At 40.0% G+C, this 18,501-nt stretch overlaps 1 protein-coding gene across 2 annotated transcripts; it reads left to right on the forward strand.

Moving 5' to 3' along the window:
• The first annotated feature begins 1,677 nt into the window (after positions 1–1,677).
• LOC144079198 (sodium- and chloride-dependent taurine transporter-like) lies at positions 1,678–18,095 on the forward strand. 2 transcript variants are annotated; one of them, XM_077607821.1, is made up of 14 exons: positions 1,678–1,845; positions 5,775–6,004; positions 6,085–6,219; positions 9,799–10,033; positions 10,114–10,246; positions 10,448–10,582; positions 10,684–10,787; positions 10,967–11,091; positions 12,843–12,955; positions 13,427–13,564; positions 13,953–14,055; positions 14,796–14,896; positions 14,978–15,148; positions 16,213–18,095. In XM_077607821.1, exons 2-14 carry the CDS (start codon positions 5,776–5,778, stop codon positions 16,366–16,368), a joined length of 1,878 nt encoding a protein of 625 aa, XP_077463947.1. In that variant the 5' UTR covers positions 1,678–1,845; position 5,775; the 3' UTR covers positions 16,369–18,095. The 2 variants fall into 2 exon arrangements, with proteins under 2 accessions (XP_077463947.1, XP_077463940.1); XM_077607814.1 differs by lacking the exon at positions 1,678–1,845 and adding an exon at positions 4,466–4,589.
• The last annotated feature ends 406 nt before the right edge of the window (positions 18,096–18,501 follow it).

An 18,501-nucleotide genomic window follows, 5' to 3' on the forward strand; every position in this document is an offset into this window, starting at 1 on the left:
TTCTCAAGATTGTGAATTTATTCTGAAAAAGAAATGTCACTATTGGGAAGCTTGACTTGAGGTTTTTTTTTTGCTCCCTCCATGTGACTTCAGCTACTTTACATTCAAGGTTTGTTTTTGTGACCAAATAGTGAGACTCCACACTTGCATATTTTTGCCGTCTCCCTGCCTTTAGGAATGAGAAAGCGTTTACAAAGCTTCTCTTTCTGACACGCTGACGCCATCTCTGAAGGAGATCAATGGATGTTTTCTTTTTAGGTCCATGTCGCCTCAATGTGAATTTGGACAAATGCAAGGCAAGTCGTACATACGCCATAAAAACAAGACATTAAAATTATTATTCATGCACTTTAAAATGTTGGTAAAAACATTTTGCTGAATCGTTTTCCACGTGGCCCACTCGCAGATCATCAAACCTATCTTTCCTGGAAGGTTAAACAGTAATAAAAGTGATCTTTACACAGAATTTGTGAGCATTTGATATTAACTCTGCACACCACGACCACCTCTGAATGAAAACAAATTATGAAACAAATTGATCTAGTTTTAAGGTACAACGTGTATAGATAAACATTTTAAATTTAAGCTCATAAAAATCTTTCATTTTGACCCTGCCATGACAAAAAAAAGAAAAAAAAGGGTAATCCACTAATACATCCCACTAGTCTTAAATCGATTCACACATCGATGACTCAACTTTTCTCACAATGTGAAAGCAGTACTGTAAGTATGGTAATATACATAACTATACAGTCTCTATATGGATATGAAATTGTGGGTCTGGAAACACCAAAAGGAATGAAATAAACATTGTTCTTTCTAATAAATAGTTTGAACTTAAGGCTACCATCCACAGAAACAGAAGATCAATCCATTTGAACTTGAAAGACTGACAATGAATGATCATGTTTTTTTCCCCGGAGGGCGGTAGAGGCCCAATCCATCAAAAGAGCTGCGCGCCATAGTTGACTGTCAGCCCTCCACATGAACTCTAAAAGGTTCTATGCCACATCTATTAAAAAAAGATGTCTATGCATAGAACTATACTTGAAGGGAGCTGAAGTCGTATCTTGCTTTTTATACATATCAAAATATACATACAAAATAATGCTTTTAAAGAAACGATATCTGATATTGCGGCCCGACGGACGAGTCGTTAGCATGTCGGCCTCAGTTCTGGGGGTCGAGGGTCCGATCCCTCACTGTGTGGAGTTTGCATGTTCTCCCCGGGCATGCACGGGTTTCTTCCGGGTATGAGTGTGAGCGTGAATGGTTGAGTTTCTTCTTGTGCCCTGTGATTGACTGGCCACCAATTGAGGGTGTCCTACTTTTGGTGCCCAAAGTCAGCGGGGATAGGCTCCGGCACCCCCTGCGTCCCTTGTGAGGATAAGCGATTCAGAAAACGAACGAATGTTGACACAAATACAATATATACATACACAACAACAATCTGACACATTTACAGTACATCTAACGGGAATTAAATGCTGATAGGAGAGCGTTTCCCCTTTACATTCCACTGTTTTATAGTGTGAGTTTTCCTCGGTTTTTTTAATGCACGGACACGAATGCCTTTAGAGAAAGATCCCGAGGAAAGTGTCGTTCAAGAGCAAAAAAAATGCGATAATGATGATGTTTTGGGAGCGCTCTGATAGTCAGGTGCGCTCGTGGAGACTGTCGCTTTAAGGGGTCGTTGCATGGAGAAGCTGGTGATTTTCCACTCAAACTGATATTAAGACAAACGTCTCCTCTGGTCGTCATGGTCATGCGGGAAAATTGCCTTAATTGTTTCAATCAGCGCTGAACGTGATAAAGGTGACGAGGAGCAAACGGCGCTGGCGACAGGTAAAGCCCTTCGTTTGCATCCTCGTGAAGGCAGAAAATGACATAGCGACGTTTTTTGGCCGAGACGGTGCGAGAATATACGACATTTCAGGTGACGAGCGAGTGGCGGCCGTGCTTCGTCTCATGCATGTGATTCTTTTCTTGGACGATAAGGTGCCCTGTTTTTTTTTAAAATCCTGCTTTGCCTAAAAAAAGAGTGGAAAAAGGAGATTTTTGCTGAATCCACTCAGTTTTCTATGTGATGCTGATAATGTACTTTTTGAAAAATGCTGTTTATTTCCCCTATTCATCTGTCAAACAAATAGTGTAATAACAGATTAGATCAATTGTCTAAAGCCCATTACTTAGATTGTGGTTAGTTGAAAAAGCCATCAATAACATTCTTGGCGTGATAAAATGTGTGTTTAATATTTGCAAACGGTCGTTTATAATTTTACAAGTGCTTTTATTGTTGTGTTCTGTTGCAATTAATATTTAGTCTCAAGCACAGTCATTTCTTCACACTTCAAATGTTGGCTGGTGCATTCCTCAGTACACCTTGTTTCAATGATGGACTGACATCGGTCATAAATCTGCATCCAAACACCAAATCACAATGTCATCACTTTGTAAATCATCTTCAATGAACATAATGACCTCTCCCCCCTCACAAAATAATTCACATATATGATGTTCTGACTGTTACATAACAGATGTATGGTCCCCAGAGATGGAGTGCATTCCTCAGTACACATTGTTTCAATGATGGACTGACATATGTTATAAATCTGCATCCAAACACCAAATCACAATGTTATCACTTTGTCAATCATCTTCAATGAACGTACAATGACCTCTCCCCCCTCACAAAATAATTCACATATATGATGTACTGACTGTTACATACCAGATGTATAGTCCCCAGAGACGGAGTGCATTCCTCAGTACACATTGTTTCAATGATGGACTGACATATGTTATAAATCTGCATCCAAACACTAAATTACTGTCATTTCACTTTGTCCATCATCTTCAATGAACGTACAATGACCTCTCCCCCCTCACAAAAGAATTCACATATATAATGTGCCATTATATGATGTTTTGACTGTTACATAACAGATGTATAGTCCCCAGAGACGGAGTTGTTGAAAAGTTAGACACAAAGAGCAACAATTTTAAAACTAAGAACCAGAGACACAGTTTACATCAGAAGCACCATCAAAAAAATCCAATCTGCCAAATATTTAAAAAATATATAATCTATTCTTTGTTTTTAATGGGCCACGAACATTGGTGTGTGTTTTAAGAGAGAATACAATTAAGCGAAACATGAAGCGAGGCAAAGAGCCACACTATATACAAAATATGATAAGAACCAAAGCACCAAATTCATTTTGGCCGGGAGCCGCGTGTTCGCCATCCCTGCCGTAGAGCATGACATGGGCCAAAATGCGATGGCTTATGTTGTCATGCAAAGCTTAGAGGGGCTGTGCGTGCATGCGTGTACAAGTAGGATAGCACTCATCATCCACTGCATCCTGCTCCCCCCATTTAACTGCCCAAATCCTCTCGAGGAACCTTTTGGTGTTTAATCGATTGTTACATTTCAGCCAAGGGGTATGCAATCGTGGACCATGGAGTGGTGTAACTGCTCCCATATTCCCTTTTTAGGCTATGTTATAGGCTGATGCTGGACTTGTTTACAGCACACAGATGATAAAGCAAGTGTCACGGCAGAATGGAGGACAGGGATTCAAAGTGGCCTGCATACCAGAACTGCTGCAACATGCTCATTAATAGTCTTACTTGGATGCCAAAGTGCTTTGAAGGGCCTTCTATGAAATCATGCCATTGGTGATTTCTGTGGCGTCTCGTTGTCAAATGGGAAAATTAGAGCACGAGGCGTGGATAGGACTCGGGCTCCATTAGGAGTAGTTTTTACAATGTGTCCAACAAGTTGACATATGGCGCAATAAACTTTTCCAAGATTAACAAGTCAGCTGCTTATATATCTGTACTTGGATCCTGGATCACATCACTATTGTCCATCAAAAGTAGTGTTGCAATGTTGTTTCTTTGACCATTGTAACACTGGAATACAACAATGTCTTGTTTAAAAAAAAACAGTTGCTTATTTAAGTTAGTGTTCATTTAGGATGGGCCTTATTTACCAATTCATTGTTTAGTCATAGTTGAATTGTGTGTGTGCAGCTAAATCCTTGTGACTAATGAGGTCAAAGGTTCTTGTCACCTCTAGACTGAAAGCCAAAATGGGATTGAAGTGGGAGAATGACATCATGTCAGGATCTGAGGTTAATGCAAAACTACAAACTCCAAAGTGGAGCTGATTTGCCCAGACTTTTAGATAGCCTTTTTCTTACTTTGGGACCATCTGACATTATTTTTTAATCAATATTGGCTTTGAGGCTATGGTATTTTCTGCAATACTTGTTTTTGTTTTAGGAAAGTGTCTTATGTCTCCAACATCAATGAAATGATAGGACGTTTGTCAGTGTGTGTGTGGAAAGGGGGCTCGGTAGGAAGTGGAAATTTACAGTCTCCCATGTTTGTACCTGAGTTGTCTGTCAAAGCACAGCTCTATCCAATCCTGGCTTTGGATTTAATTGTCTTTAGCTGAGGGGCGGTCTCTGCTGTGAGCTCTACTCGGAGTGACCCAAGAAGGCATAAGCGCACTCATTACAGAGGAATGGTGACAGCTGATAAGGGCAAACTCTTGAAATTTTTGCAGCCATGAAGGAAATGTAAGTTGTCTTCTTTGTTTTCAATTGATAATCTAACAGTTAAGGTTCATTGCAACGGTGTTCTTAATGTCATACATAACAACGGAACATTGAATTGAATACTCTCTTCAAATGTTTTTTTAATTGCTTTAGCAACCGAGAGGTAAAAAATACTTTCCTAAAATTGTAGAACTTTTGTTTAGGGATAAAATGTAAAGCTTTAACAAGTGACTGAAGTCGATCATGGGTTAAATGCCATAGAGAGTTTGAATGAACTCCTATCTAGCGGGCAAGAATAGTAGGCAGGTGCAGGAGCAAAAGAGGGGAAAGGGAGTGAGAGGATGAGAAATGACGTGGGTGTCATGCAGTTATGTAATGAAGTTGAAGAACGGAAAGCCACTCAGTTTGACTTGTCATGCATAACGAGGAGAGACATGCCAGAAAAGGATGAAACAGTGGTCACACTTAGGCAGGATTCTACTGAGGTGAGAAAACGTGCCCGAAATCACTGTTGCAAGTTTGGTAGATGGCGGTAAGATCAACTGTAGATGGGCTGTGATTGTTGTCCTGCTTTTATTTGATTTGGCGCAACCTTAGGCAGCAGTCATTCACCTTGGGTTTCACAATAGGGTTTGACCAATGAGCGAGCAATACAAACTCTGCTTCTGGTAATAAGGGATATATAGCTCATTGTTGCCAATGAATCGTGTCTTTCCTGGAAAGGTATGTCAGTATCCATTCAAGTGACCTTACTACTGTTTAAGCTGATGAGTAAGCAGCTAAGCATTATCTTTCTCTCTAAATTTGGACCTCTTGGTGTTGTGACCCAAGATAAATGTCAACATTGCCAGCTTTTAAGCCCATATCATATTCATTTTACTGACGTCAGTAAACACATTAGGTGGTGCTCATTCATTATCATTTAGCATTTTGATTGACAGCTTAAAAAAATAAATAGTTTATTTGATTAGTTTGTGAAGGTGGCTTGTCTTGATGAAAATCGTCCACCCAAACATTTCTCAAGTCTTGAATGACCTCCACGCATCAGCTGTTCAGATTAGCAAGATTAGCACCATGCCACTGAATATCATGTACCCAGTGATTACACAGCACTCTATAACGCAATCAGTAGACAGTATTAGCTCCCTAATGCCCGGTGTCTCATGCCCCTCACCTCTGCCTTCTGTTTCGCCTTGTTCTCTGTAGCATGGCCCAAAAGGAGAAGCTTCAATGCCTCAAGGACTTTCACAAGGACACGTTGAAACCCTCACCGGGCAAGAGCCCAGGCACTCGGCCCGAAGACGAGGCCGAAGGCAAGGCTCCGCAGAGGGAGAAGTGGGCCAGCAAGCTTGACTTTCTCCTGTCCGTGGCCGGAGGCTTTGTGGGCTTAGGAAACGTGTGGCGCTTCCCTTACCTTTGTTATAAAAACGGCGGAGGTAGGTCGGAACGTAGTGAAATGGGGAACGCCAAAAGATTTGAGATGCCTTTTGAACGGTTTGCTGTCTCCATCCCATAGGTGCATTCCTCATCCCTTACACCATCTTCCTGTTTGGGGGAGGCCTGCCTGTATTCTTCCTGGAAGTGGCGCTGGGCCAGTACACCTCTGAAGGGGGGATCACCTGCTGGGCCAAACTCTGCCCCATCTTCACGGGTCAGTCCAAATACTTTATGCATCACCACCCATCATTCGTTGAGGCAGGTCATTTGATACCAATCAGAAAGGTTTGGACTTGATCGGATGAACATCCTGTTAGTGTTTCCCAAACACTTTGGTGTGTTGTAAAAGATCATCTGGTGCAATGTGGAACATTTTCAAGGTTTTTAGTTTTTGTTTTTGTTTTGTTTCGTTTTTTAAGAACCATTATGACTGCTCCGCTTTCCAAGTGACACTATACATGGCAAGTTTCTCCAAACAGGAGCTGTTATTGATAAACCTTGCAGCGCCAAGACTGCTATCAAAACCACTGAGAAACACTTAAAGTGGGTTCAGTAAATCTTTACGATTGGGAATCGTCTAAGGAATTGAGCTTGTGTTAAAACTGAGCTCTAGTGAAGATCTCTGGATAGATTTTGATGGGCTTTCTGGACACTTGTTTTAGGAGTTCAGTGTTTTAATCAGTGAGGAAACATGCAGAAATTTTACTAGTTGGAGCAGTGTGATAGAGAATCAACTTCTCAAACTAATGTTGAACTCTTGCCAGGAGCAGAGAAATAAATCAGAAACTGCAAAACCTAAGCTATCAAATAGTGATTCCATCTGGATTGTTGAAAAAATACCTTCAAAACAGTTCATTAAAACAAAATATCTAATTTGAGTATTCAGAGTTTTTAGATAGATATTTTTTCTATCTGTGACTCAGTGTGAAAGCTTGCTACGCCATAATTCAATAATTTACAAAAACTCTATCTTGTAGTTTCAATTTCTATCATAGCTTTATTATTGTGATTATAGTTGACTGCGTCACACAAAAGTTGATAGTATTTGGTGCGAGGCCGGACCATATCGTGGTGTAATGTTTATGCCTTTATGAATCGACTGATCGGAAATTGTGACAAACCATAGGTAATATAATATTATATATATAGTATATATATATATATATATATATATATATATATATATATATATATATATATATATATATATATATATATATATATATATATATATATAAAAGCAGAATCATACTGTCATTTTAGTTCCCCCCTCCTTTTCTTATGCAGGAACACTACATTTTATTAGCGCTTCATGAATAATGTATCACATCTATCACATTCAGTGTTGAAGATGTATTAGGATAGAGTGCATAAAAAGCATCAGTGTTATGCATACAGCAAGACACAAATGAGGCATTTTGAAGTTGTGTGTGCATGTAATATATAGTATTGGATTGATGGGTTCTCAGTTGTCATGGAAACAGACTAGACAGAAAAAGGACAAGTTGCCTAGCAATGAGCACTGCGTGATGTGTTGACAACCCCCTTTTTCACATTGAGGATCTTTCGAAATGCTGCGTCATACTCTTTTAGTCAGGTTCTGTTTCGGCCCTTTGATGCAAAGCACGTAGACAGTGCTTCTCAACAGCCCTAAATGCCGCCCCTCCCTACTCTCAAAGTCATGTCCACGTGGAACAATGTTATAAATAAAGAGTTGTCACTCTTGTGACATCAGCACTTAAGCAGCTGGTCTCTCATCATCGGATATATCCCAGAAATTCTGCACGTCTCACTGAACTGATTAATCGCACAGCACACGCACTCAGTTTACAAAGACAAAGACATTTTCTGAAAAGGCATGAAATTCTTTGTTGCCGTTCATACCAAAGCCGTGCAAAAATAACTCAAAATCTTTGCTTGCTCGCATGCCCCTCGTTGACCTCATTTATATGAATGGATATCGGTAGTAATGAGTTGCTCAACAACAGTGCTTTGTTGACACAAGACTTCTTTTTCAGTATCTAGTTGTACTGTGGACCCTTAGAACAATGGCCCAGGGGTAAAACAATGAACGATTTGTCCTGAAAATAATTACATAATTGAAACGGAAAATAAAATCTATAATGTTAAATTTGAATTTTTACTAAACACCTGCTTGGAAAATGAATTCTTCCATCTTTTTTGAGGAACATTTGCATCCAGCAGTTTTAGAATGAGAAAGGGCGGAAACATTTCACTGTACAAAATAATTTCGAACAATAGGTACCTTCTTTCGGCCTAAAATCGATAAAAGACATTACACCATTAGAAACACCTTGAAAATTTGAATTAATACTACTGTCTTTATAAACACATTCATGGAAAACAGGTTCTTACATTTTTTTCGAGGAACATGCAGCAGTTTCAGAATGAGAAAGCTCGGAAATGATTCACTGTCCAAAATAAATTCAAACAAGTACCCTCTTTTGGCCTAAAATAGATAAAAGAATATTACACCATTAGAAACACCTTGAGTAGCTATTGTTAAAATGAGTGGAAACGCAGTTGAAAGATGCTTTTGTCTTTCATGAAAATTTCTGGGCCTGGTGCAGATAACCTTTTTTTTAGATAAATATAACTATTTCCACTTTTGCATTCGTCAATTTATACTTCATTCAACACAAGGCACATTAAACTAAATAAGGAAGAATCCCAATGGCCCAAATCAATACAAGTGTGTGAAAGGTGTTGAGCCGCATAGTGGTAAATCCACAGATAGTTATCACTTTGCAGCTGTTTGGGTTTTATGGTTGCTGCTGACAAAGTTAGCCACAGTAGAAGAATTTTGCAGCGTAAGAGCCAAATTTTCCCTCCGGAGGATTTTGAGGTTGACGACGGGGCTAAATCGGGAGTTCATTATCTGCATGTCAACGTGACTCGTATCGGTAATGTTAGAAGTCATATCACGTCGATTGTTATATTTGCTACACCTTCACGGCTTCCTTCTTGCTTCGTGGCATGGCTTAGCAATGTTTCCAAAACATACTTGGAGCTTTTGTTCCATGTGGTAGCATCAAACTGTTGCTTGGAGATCTGCCATCTTCACGGCCGGGTCAAGATCCCATGCATTACCTTCCGCTGTGGATAGGGGTACTGACGCCGTAGGGGCGGTATGATCAATGGTGGATTCGACATGTTTTTGAGGAAGATACTGAATGACGATAAAAAGTTTCAACGCGCTTTGAGGGATAAGGCGCCATTCAAGTACAAGCCATTTTCCAAAGGTGCATTGTTCGTTCTCCAGTATAAGCTTTGATCATATGGCTCAAATGAAGAATAAGACTAACCTTGACACGTTTCTTGCAAGGGAATCTTTTCGAGACAAACATCGCAATGGAAGGCATCTCACCACCACCACTGATTAAATCACCGAAGTCTTCATGCAAAGATAGGCAAAAGCAAACTGAACTGTAGTCAGCTGAAAAAAAATGTTTAAATGATATCTGAAATGAAATGACCAAAAAGTAAGCATATCGCCAGTTTTGGAAACGCTCTACAACTTGTATAAGACTCGTTAGACTCAGTCTTGATCTAATTACAACCATAATTTCCCGGTATTAAAGGACAAGGGCAATTCCAGTGTGGACTATTTGACCTAATATAGCCTTTCAATCATCGCTCGGATTGTCGTCACATTTTGAGCAGATTATCTTGACTGTCTATATTCATTACATAATACTATTGGTTTGCCAATGGGATATTCACATATACTATATTGACTCGTTCGTAATGCTCCACCGTTTCCTGTCTGCAGGTATTGGCTATGCATCAATTGTGATCGTCTCCCTGCTGAATATCTACTACATAGTAATCTTGGCCTGGGGACTGTACTACCTATTCCAGTGCTTTCAGCCTGAGCTCCCCTGGGCCAAATGCAATCAGCCCTGGAACACAGAGCACTGTGTGGAGGACACGGTTCGAAGGAACAAGTCCCTTTGGCTGACGGCCAACATTACCAACTTTACTTCTCCTGTGACGGAATTCTGGGAGTGAGTATATATATTTATATACACCCATTCTAACAAAGACATGAGCTGCCAATTCATTTATCAATGTGCATCCTGTGCAGACGCAATGTCCTCAGCATCTCCTCGGGGATTGAAGACATTGGGCCCCTCAAGTGGGACCTGGCCCTTTGCTTGTTGGCAGTGTGGGTTGTTTGCTTTTTCTGCATATGGAAGGGAGTCAAGTCTACAGGAAAAGTGAGTAAGGAGATGCTGTTAATATTATTTGTCCTTCAAGACCCCAGCTAATCTAGTGGACACATTTGTTTACCTCAGAAGCTTTACTTAACTGCTGCTCTTATCTTGTAGTGCATTAATGGCTCCATGTAAAACTTGCAGTAATAAATGCAGTATAAAGCATGACACGACTGCAAAAATAACACATTTTACCCTATCTAGGTCGTATACATAACAGCAACTTTCCCATTCGTGATGCTGATTATACTGCTGGTGCGTGGAGTGACCCTGCCAGGAGCATTAGAGGGCATCAAATTCTACCTTTACCCTGACCTGTCGCGTCTGCAGGACGCAGAGGTAATAATACAGGAAACGGTCGGAAAAAGTTTGCCTCCTATTTATTGCCATTTCAGTTCAATCTACTCATACCCAACTACGCCTTCTGACTGTACTTGAAGGTTTGGATCGACGCGGGTACCCAGATTTTCTTCTCCTACGCCATTTGCTTGGGCGCTATGACGTCACTGGGGAGCTACAACAAATACAAGTACAATTGCTACAGGTGAGCAGAGCCACCTGCGGGGGAGGGTGGAGATTGGGTCAGTCGTAGTGTCTTGTCCGAGATGGCCTCGTTTAAATTTTCTTTTTAAAAAAACTAAGAAAGAAAGGAAAAAAAAGAAAATGGGAACTTTGGTTCCGTGTGTGTTCATTAACAACCTCCATGACATATGTGTGACATAGGGACTGTTTGCTGCTGGGAGTCCTCAACAGCGGTACCAGCTTTGTGTCTGGCTTCGCAATATTTTCCGTCCTGGGCTTCATGGCACAAGAACAAGGGGTGGACATTGCCGATGTGGCAGAGTCAGGTACGAGGGTCCAAGGTGCTGGCAGCAGTGATGGTGGGCACTGCTGCCATTCAGAGATTGGAGAAGTATCCCCAAAAAAGTCAAGTGGCTAAAATGATCGGAATAATGCTTATCGTAGGGGTATCGGCAATTGCACACTCCTTAGTTATGGTGGCGGGGGTTTATAGTGTGGATCAGGTGCCAGAGGAATTGGTTGACATCTTTTTATCAAGTGCACCAACGCACCATCCCTTTGGTGTCCCACATCCGAGCTGCTCGTGCCCTCTTGTAGCTTTGGGACACGTCTTAGAAGATTGGGTGCTGGCGTGCTAGCGTTGGCCATGAGCTCCGCACTGCCATTGATGTACCTGTTCCTTCCCCTCCTCCTTCCAGTTCTGTTTGCTAGCTTGGAATCGCCAAAAGTGGATGACATCCGTTCTTCTTTGGATTTCTTGTGAATTCGAGTTTGGTCTTTGACTGAATTGTGCCTTCTCTCAGTGTGCTGGCTGCTGTTGGCAACTCTTGCTTGACTTCAAGACCAGTGACCTATTCCCAAATAAATAAATAAAAACCGATCACGATTGGTTGATGATTCCAAGACTAATGGTTGAGCAGTTTTAAATAGAGTATTTTTTCCCATTTTTCTGAAAGCACAGACGTTGTGATGTTTAAGAAAGATGACTGCAATTGATGTCTTTACTGACACAATACTACTTGGCAATAACTCATTTTTTTCAGCAGTTCACACGGTTCCAAAAATAGCTGCCAGGATGTTTGACAGTTCATGCTGTGTGCGTTGGCTGTTCAAAAAAATGAATACACAATCAATGAGATTAATACATTGTAGACTTGTTTATATACTTGTTTTCCCTGTTGAAAGCATGTTTGTCATACCCAAAGCTTTGCTAAACTGTATTTGTTTTTAGATATCTACAGTGTTCATATCTACAGTATCACCTGCTTTTACTGTACATTGCTTTGTCAGAATTTCCGTTTGGGCAAACAGTAAAGTTTTATCTTTGGTACAACATGGGTAGAATAACAGTAAATAATTTACTATGGTTATTGTTGCTCTCATCTAACATTTGAATGGAAGTGCAGTATTGCGCTCAGATGAGGAATTGACATGGAAGAACTGAATGATTGTTTATGGATGTGGTAGAATGATTAACGGAAAAAAATAGCGGTTTACAACTATGTTGGTATGATTTTAGGATTTTCTACTTGCTGTATGCCATATTTGTCCTGTTGTAAATAGAAGATCAGAAAAGCTAATGTTTACAGTTGGTTTTTTTTTGTTAATATTTTTGGATGTAATGATAAGATCGTAAGACTGCAATTTTTCCACAATACTTGCGCCTTGGAATTGTTTATGGTCGATATGAGCGACTAGTTGAACTATACTACAATAGTTTAAAACAAAGTTAATGTTTGAATGCTCTATAAACCGGGCTGTGTACGTATGCGCTTGCTTGCATTCTCACTTATTTAGTACCTCTATGACTGTCATGCAAGTAAACACCTAAAGGGCATCTGAAGTCATTTTGTCATGGCGAGTCCATGCACAATTCCTAGTTTTGACACATTTTTAAATCGGAGTTCTTTCCTGCAGCCTACAGGGATTCTCAGACCCTTTCCAGCCTCACTAGCGCAGCTTTTTTAGGACTTATTTTCCAACATGCTCATTTCGTCCAAGCTTAAACTAGACAAGAATTTTTAATGATGTCCTTTACCACCTCTCCTCCCCTTTCCCAATCTTTTTTTGCTTCCAGGTCCTGGCTTGGCCTTCATTGCCTACCCAAAAGCAGTCTCCATGATGCCACTACCAACTTTCTGGGCTATCCTCTTCTTTATCATGCTGCTGCTACTAGGTCTTGACAGCCAGGTATGCACTCAATGCATGATGTAGCTGATATACTGGTTTAATACACATTTTGTCCGCTGTAGGTTATAGCTGGGAGGTAAAATGCAACAAGGAAGTCTTGCGTATATCGGACATGAACTATGCCAGAAGCCAGTCCGTGTTACCGAGAGACCTCCCATTTCAAATAAAATCAAAAGTGATCCTTTTATTCTTTTTTTTTTAAATAACTAAACCTCCAGTTTGAGAGGGTGTATAGAAAACACCTGCTATGAAATTGGATTAGACGTTTATCCCTGTCATGGAAGTGAAACATGATCACTCAATGCTAGCCATCCCGTTTCAAATTGAGTTAATGTCTATCGCTGTCAATGGAGGTGATTGAGTTCAGATTTGAAGAAATGTATTTGCTTGAACCCTTTCAAGCCTAAAACAAAAAATAACTGACAGCAATTTAAAATCTACCCACTGAACCTTTTTTTTCTGTGTGTGTAGTTTGTTGAAGTGGAAGGACAGATCACGTCCTTAGTGGATCTATATCCGTCCCTCCTCAGAAAGGGTTACCGGCGGGAGATCTTCATTGCCATCATATGCTTCATAAGCTATCTCCTCGGACTTGCCATGGTAACCAAGGTAAGAGATCACTTTAAGCCAGTGATGATCCTGTTCAGAGAAGCAATTGAAGAGACTTGCCACAAGGTCGCTGGCTTTTCGCCAAGCCGACCGACCTTGGCGTTTCGACCAAATACGGCCTTGCCTATGTTTTTTTCTCGCTTTCCTTTCGTGTCCTCCAACGGAAGAATTGGTGATCTCGCATTGGTTTCAGTTAACGGCGCCACAATGAGCTTTCAGCACCTGTTGAACTGTGCTCCAGCTGGTCCGGCGCCAAACATTCTTGCGCTTTACATTCGACATCCCGGTCTCCCCTTTCTAATTCAAGTCGCCTTCCATCTCCGCAACTGTCTTTAATTACACACACTCGAATCAGCGGGGCGATTGATGCCACGATTCTTCTTCCCAGGGTGGCATGTACGTGTTTCAACTCTTTGACTACTATGCAGCCAGCGGTGTGTGCCTTTTGTGGGTTGCATTCTTTGAATGCATTGCTGTAGCCTGGGTTTATGGTAAGTGGAAGTGGCTTTGATTTGTTTTGTTTTTTTCCACATGCTGTTTATTAAAGTCAGGATCGTGAAGAGTTGCAGAAACACAAATGAACTCTGTAGTTAAAACAATTAAATGCCTTACGTTTCGGTTCACACCATTTGTGAAAGTGAGGGTGATGGGGCGTAGTTTTGTTTTTTACTAGACGTTTACTGGCGATCCAACAAGATTAGTAAGTTACAGCCAAATACTTTATAATGCTAGCAAACACATATTTATAATTCCATAGACACAAAACTAGTATGAAATGGGAAAACGTCCAGTTTGATGGCTAACGGCCATTGAATCCATAAAGTTATGTCTACAACATAGTAGTTAAAAAAGATACAGTATGACAGCAAATGTTTATGGTTTCAACCTAATTAAAATGACATAAAGAACAAAACAAAAAAAGACACTTTGGACCCTTATATAGACTGAGTACCTAATCGCAAACTAAATTCCCATGTTTGGATCGTTGTGCACATGACAGACACGGTGCATAAACACAGCGTTCTTCGGCTGTTAAAAAGAAATGACCTAGTGAACTGCTTCAGTCGGGCACATCCTTGGTGGCTGCCGAGTTCAATTTGTTCCAAGATAGGCTGCTATTTACACAGACAGATAAGAGCTTGTAAAGCCATAAACAATTTCCACACTAACCCTTGTTTTGAAGGCCAATTTCCCACTCACAGGAATGTTCCTTTTGATTAATGTTTGTTAGGAGTTGATAATTTCTATGATGGCGTCGAGGATATGATTGGCTACAGACCAAACCCATGGATGAAATGGAGCTGGTCCTTCATTACGCCGGTCCTTTGCATGGTGGGACACTCACCCTTTATGTTCAAAGAGCAAGGGTGGACCTGCGTATTGAACTAAAACCCATTTGCATTTGTCCTTCAGGGCTGTTTTGTTTTCTCCCTGGTCAAGTACAAGCCGTTGACCTACAACAAAGTGTATGAGTATCCCGAATGGGCCATCGGACTAGGCTGGTGCTTGGCCCTTACCTCCATGATCTGCATCCCAATGGTGATCGTCATCAAGATCTTGCAGTCTGAGGGGCCTCTCATTGAAGTAAGTGGAAACAAAGTAAGACGTTGAATTTGAGCTACAGACAGAATTTCTTTCCTTGAAAATTAAGGTTCGTCTTCAGAATATGCGACCTCCATGTGGACATTTGTTTAAAGCATGGGTCTCAAACCGATTCCGCCGAGGGCCGCAGTGGGTCCTGGTTTTTGTTCCAACCGATCCAGTGCCGACATTTTAACCAATCAGGTGTCTTCCAAAATAAGTCACACCTGACTTTAATTAACTGATTACATTTGCAAAAGGTATCCTCTTGTTGTGTTGGAATGAAAACTTGCACACACTGCGGCCCTTTGAGGACCGGTTTGACACCCCTGGTTTAAAGTATGAGTATGCAAATGGAACATTTCTTAGAACTCTGATAATGGAAAAATGTTTAGAGATTTTTCATGTAACATTGTTTTCATTCGTTTTCTGAACCGCTTATCCTCACAAGGGTGGGGTCGGTCCTGGAGCCGATCCCAGCTGATTTTGGGTACCCTGAATTGGTGAGCCAATTGCAGGGCAGGAGGAGATGGACAACCATTCACGCTCACACTCATAGCTAGTGGCAATTTGGAATGTTCAACCATGCATGTTTTTGGAATGTGGGGAGCAAAACCAGAGTACAGTAATCTCTCGAATATCGTGGTTAATGTAGAGCAGGCATGGCCCCGATAATCGAAAAATCGCAAAGTACGGTCACCCCTATTATAACTTTTTTTTCCTTCAGTGCTGAGTCCTAGTAGCAAGAGTGGCTTCCGCTTACGAGTTTCAGCGTGGATTTTCGCATTTTTATGAACTTAGAAGATAAATTAATGAATTTTATTAATACTCTTTTTATGTGCTAGTGTATTTCTCCAATGTTTTGTCTATAGTTGTTCAATATAAATTCAAACATCAAAGTGATACCTGAAATTCTGTGAGATTGAACAAAAATAAAATAAATCTACGGTGACTTACGCAACGCAAACACATCGTAAAGCGGTCGGTCGGGTTTGTAATCGCATGTCTAGCTGGCTCCAGAAAATCAATGACCTGGCCAATGATCTTCCGTGATCTCTTTCACGCAGCGGATCAAAGCGGTGGCGGCCCCGGCCAAGTCAGGTGTGAGCTCGCGGCCCAAAGAGCTGACGCCAAAGGACAGCGAACTGACTGAACCCCTGGACCCCAATGGGAACAACGGCTTGATCAAGTCCACCCACACCATTGTAGAAACTACCATGTGAGCACTCTCTGTGAGAGGAATAATAAGATTGATGTGCTTTCTGTCTTCTTATCGTATTGGCTAACGATGGCAGGTTTACGACGACCTGCGTATCGGGTGATTTGATAGCTATGGGAATTATGTATTGATGTGATTTTTCTCTCTTTATTTTTTACCATATCGATATTGTTAATGTATTAACTGTTGTTGTTGTAGTTGACATTGATCGTAGGCAGTACAATATTTTGACATAGAACATGTTCAAAGTTTACTACCTTTCTTCTCGTTGATTCCGGAGATTGGAGGAATTTTCCATCAGATTAAAAAGGAGCAATGAAATTCTCATTTCTCTTGTGAAAAAGGAAGGCGATGTGACTGCAGCTGCATTGTTACTGAGCTCATTTGTGACGTTCGACCGAATCGGAATGGCAATGTATCTTGTCTATAGGTAATGCTGAGCCCAAATCTATTAGGGGACTTAATACATATTTCATCATGCAGCATTTACACTGGAAGACCTTGCTTTTAATTGAAGGCCTTGGCCAAATCCAATGGTAAGCACATTCATGTTAAGAAAATGTCAATCAAAATTACGGCCGGAAAAAAGCGACATTTTAGTCTATTCGTACACTTGTGCGACTGCCAAGGTCAGTCACAGTGCATTTCTTTTTTTGGAAGCCTCTCTTTGCACTTTATTGCTGTTTAACCTTTTGTTGTAGTGTTTGGTTTTATCGTTGCGATGCGTTGCTGCTGTATAACATGCAACCCGTTTCAGCGAGTAATATCTTAATGTAGACTTTTGACATCAATGTTAAGAAATCCTAGTTCATAGAACATGTCGGGATCTTAATAAGATACATCTTGATTCAGAGGTAACACTGGGGAACAATAAAAAAAAGAAATTAGTTGAGGTCAAATTGTGTGCTGATTTAAACTCAAATTTACTTGCGGATTACACCAAAGTCCTTTTTCTCGAAAAAAAAAAGTCCACAGTTTACCATGTTACTACTTGCACAGTTAAAATTACAGTAACAATATTCTTTGTAAAAACAAGCGTATTTAATAAACATTTCTGTCATGCTTATTTCTTTAATATCTTGTCCTACTTCCAAATTTGAACATTTTACAAATCGTTAGTTCATTATTTTTGAGGTGCATCTGAGAAATAATCTTGACGTGCTGGAGACAAACTAAGATTCGTTTTGGATTAAGCACCCTAAAAATGTGTTGAAAACAGCTTTTTAGACCTAATTTAAAGGGAAAATGTACGTTCCCCGGTGTTATCTGCAACCTAATCATAAGACTATTTTTTCAACATCCTGGCTAATCCATTGTGCTCATTTTGAAATCAGATGTGCTTATTTTATTGGATTTTATTTTCTAATTTAAAGTAGAATTTAGCTAGTTGTATAAGAGAATTGCAATTGTTTGTAAATCACACATGCCTTTTGTAACAATTTTGTACATCTTACAAATATCATGAAAGAGGACTTATGTGACAACTCAGAAGTGTGTTTTAATTACCATGTGCAATATTAAATGTAGAAATGAAAATTTGTTAATGTTCTGTGTTCTGGATTATAATGCAATATACTATTCATAAAGGCAAGGACCCATAGTATAAAGTCGCAGCTTTGTCCACTAAAAATCTAAACGTACCAAAGTTTGTCTGTATTTCACATTTGTCTGTTTAGATTCACAATGTGTAATATTCACATAGAGTAAAAATAAACACTGATTATTGGGCAAGTTTGAATGTCTTTCTTTTTATACAACTGCTGGGATATGTGGATTTTTAGATTAATGGATATGCATATTGTGATTCTCACCTATTTTTCTGTAACACTTAGTTTTTACAAATCGGTTGGAAACTGGAACTCATGTAGTTCTTTTGATGGTCCACTTCACAAATAAGGAAAAGAAAATGTCAAAACCAAGTTAGCTATCCACATTTAAGTACATTCTTTAATTGGAATGTGAAGTGTTGTCATGCAAAAACAATTTTGTAAAAGAAAGAAATATTTTACAGGCAATGATTAACAATTGCCACTTTTAAAAAAGAGTTATATCAAAGGGCCTGTATATAAATGAATACTTTTTAAAAAGATTGTTAGATAACCCAACCAATCTATTCTTTAACCACATTACTATTTTA

The sequence above is a fragment of the Stigmatopora argus genome, chromosome 1 (assembly GCF_051989625.1).
Source record: "Stigmatopora argus isolate UIUO_Sarg chromosome 1, RoL_Sarg_1.0, whole genome shotgun sequence".
NCBI classification, from domain to species: Eukaryota; Metazoa; Chordata; class Actinopteri; order Syngnathiformes; family Syngnathidae; genus Stigmatopora; species Stigmatopora argus.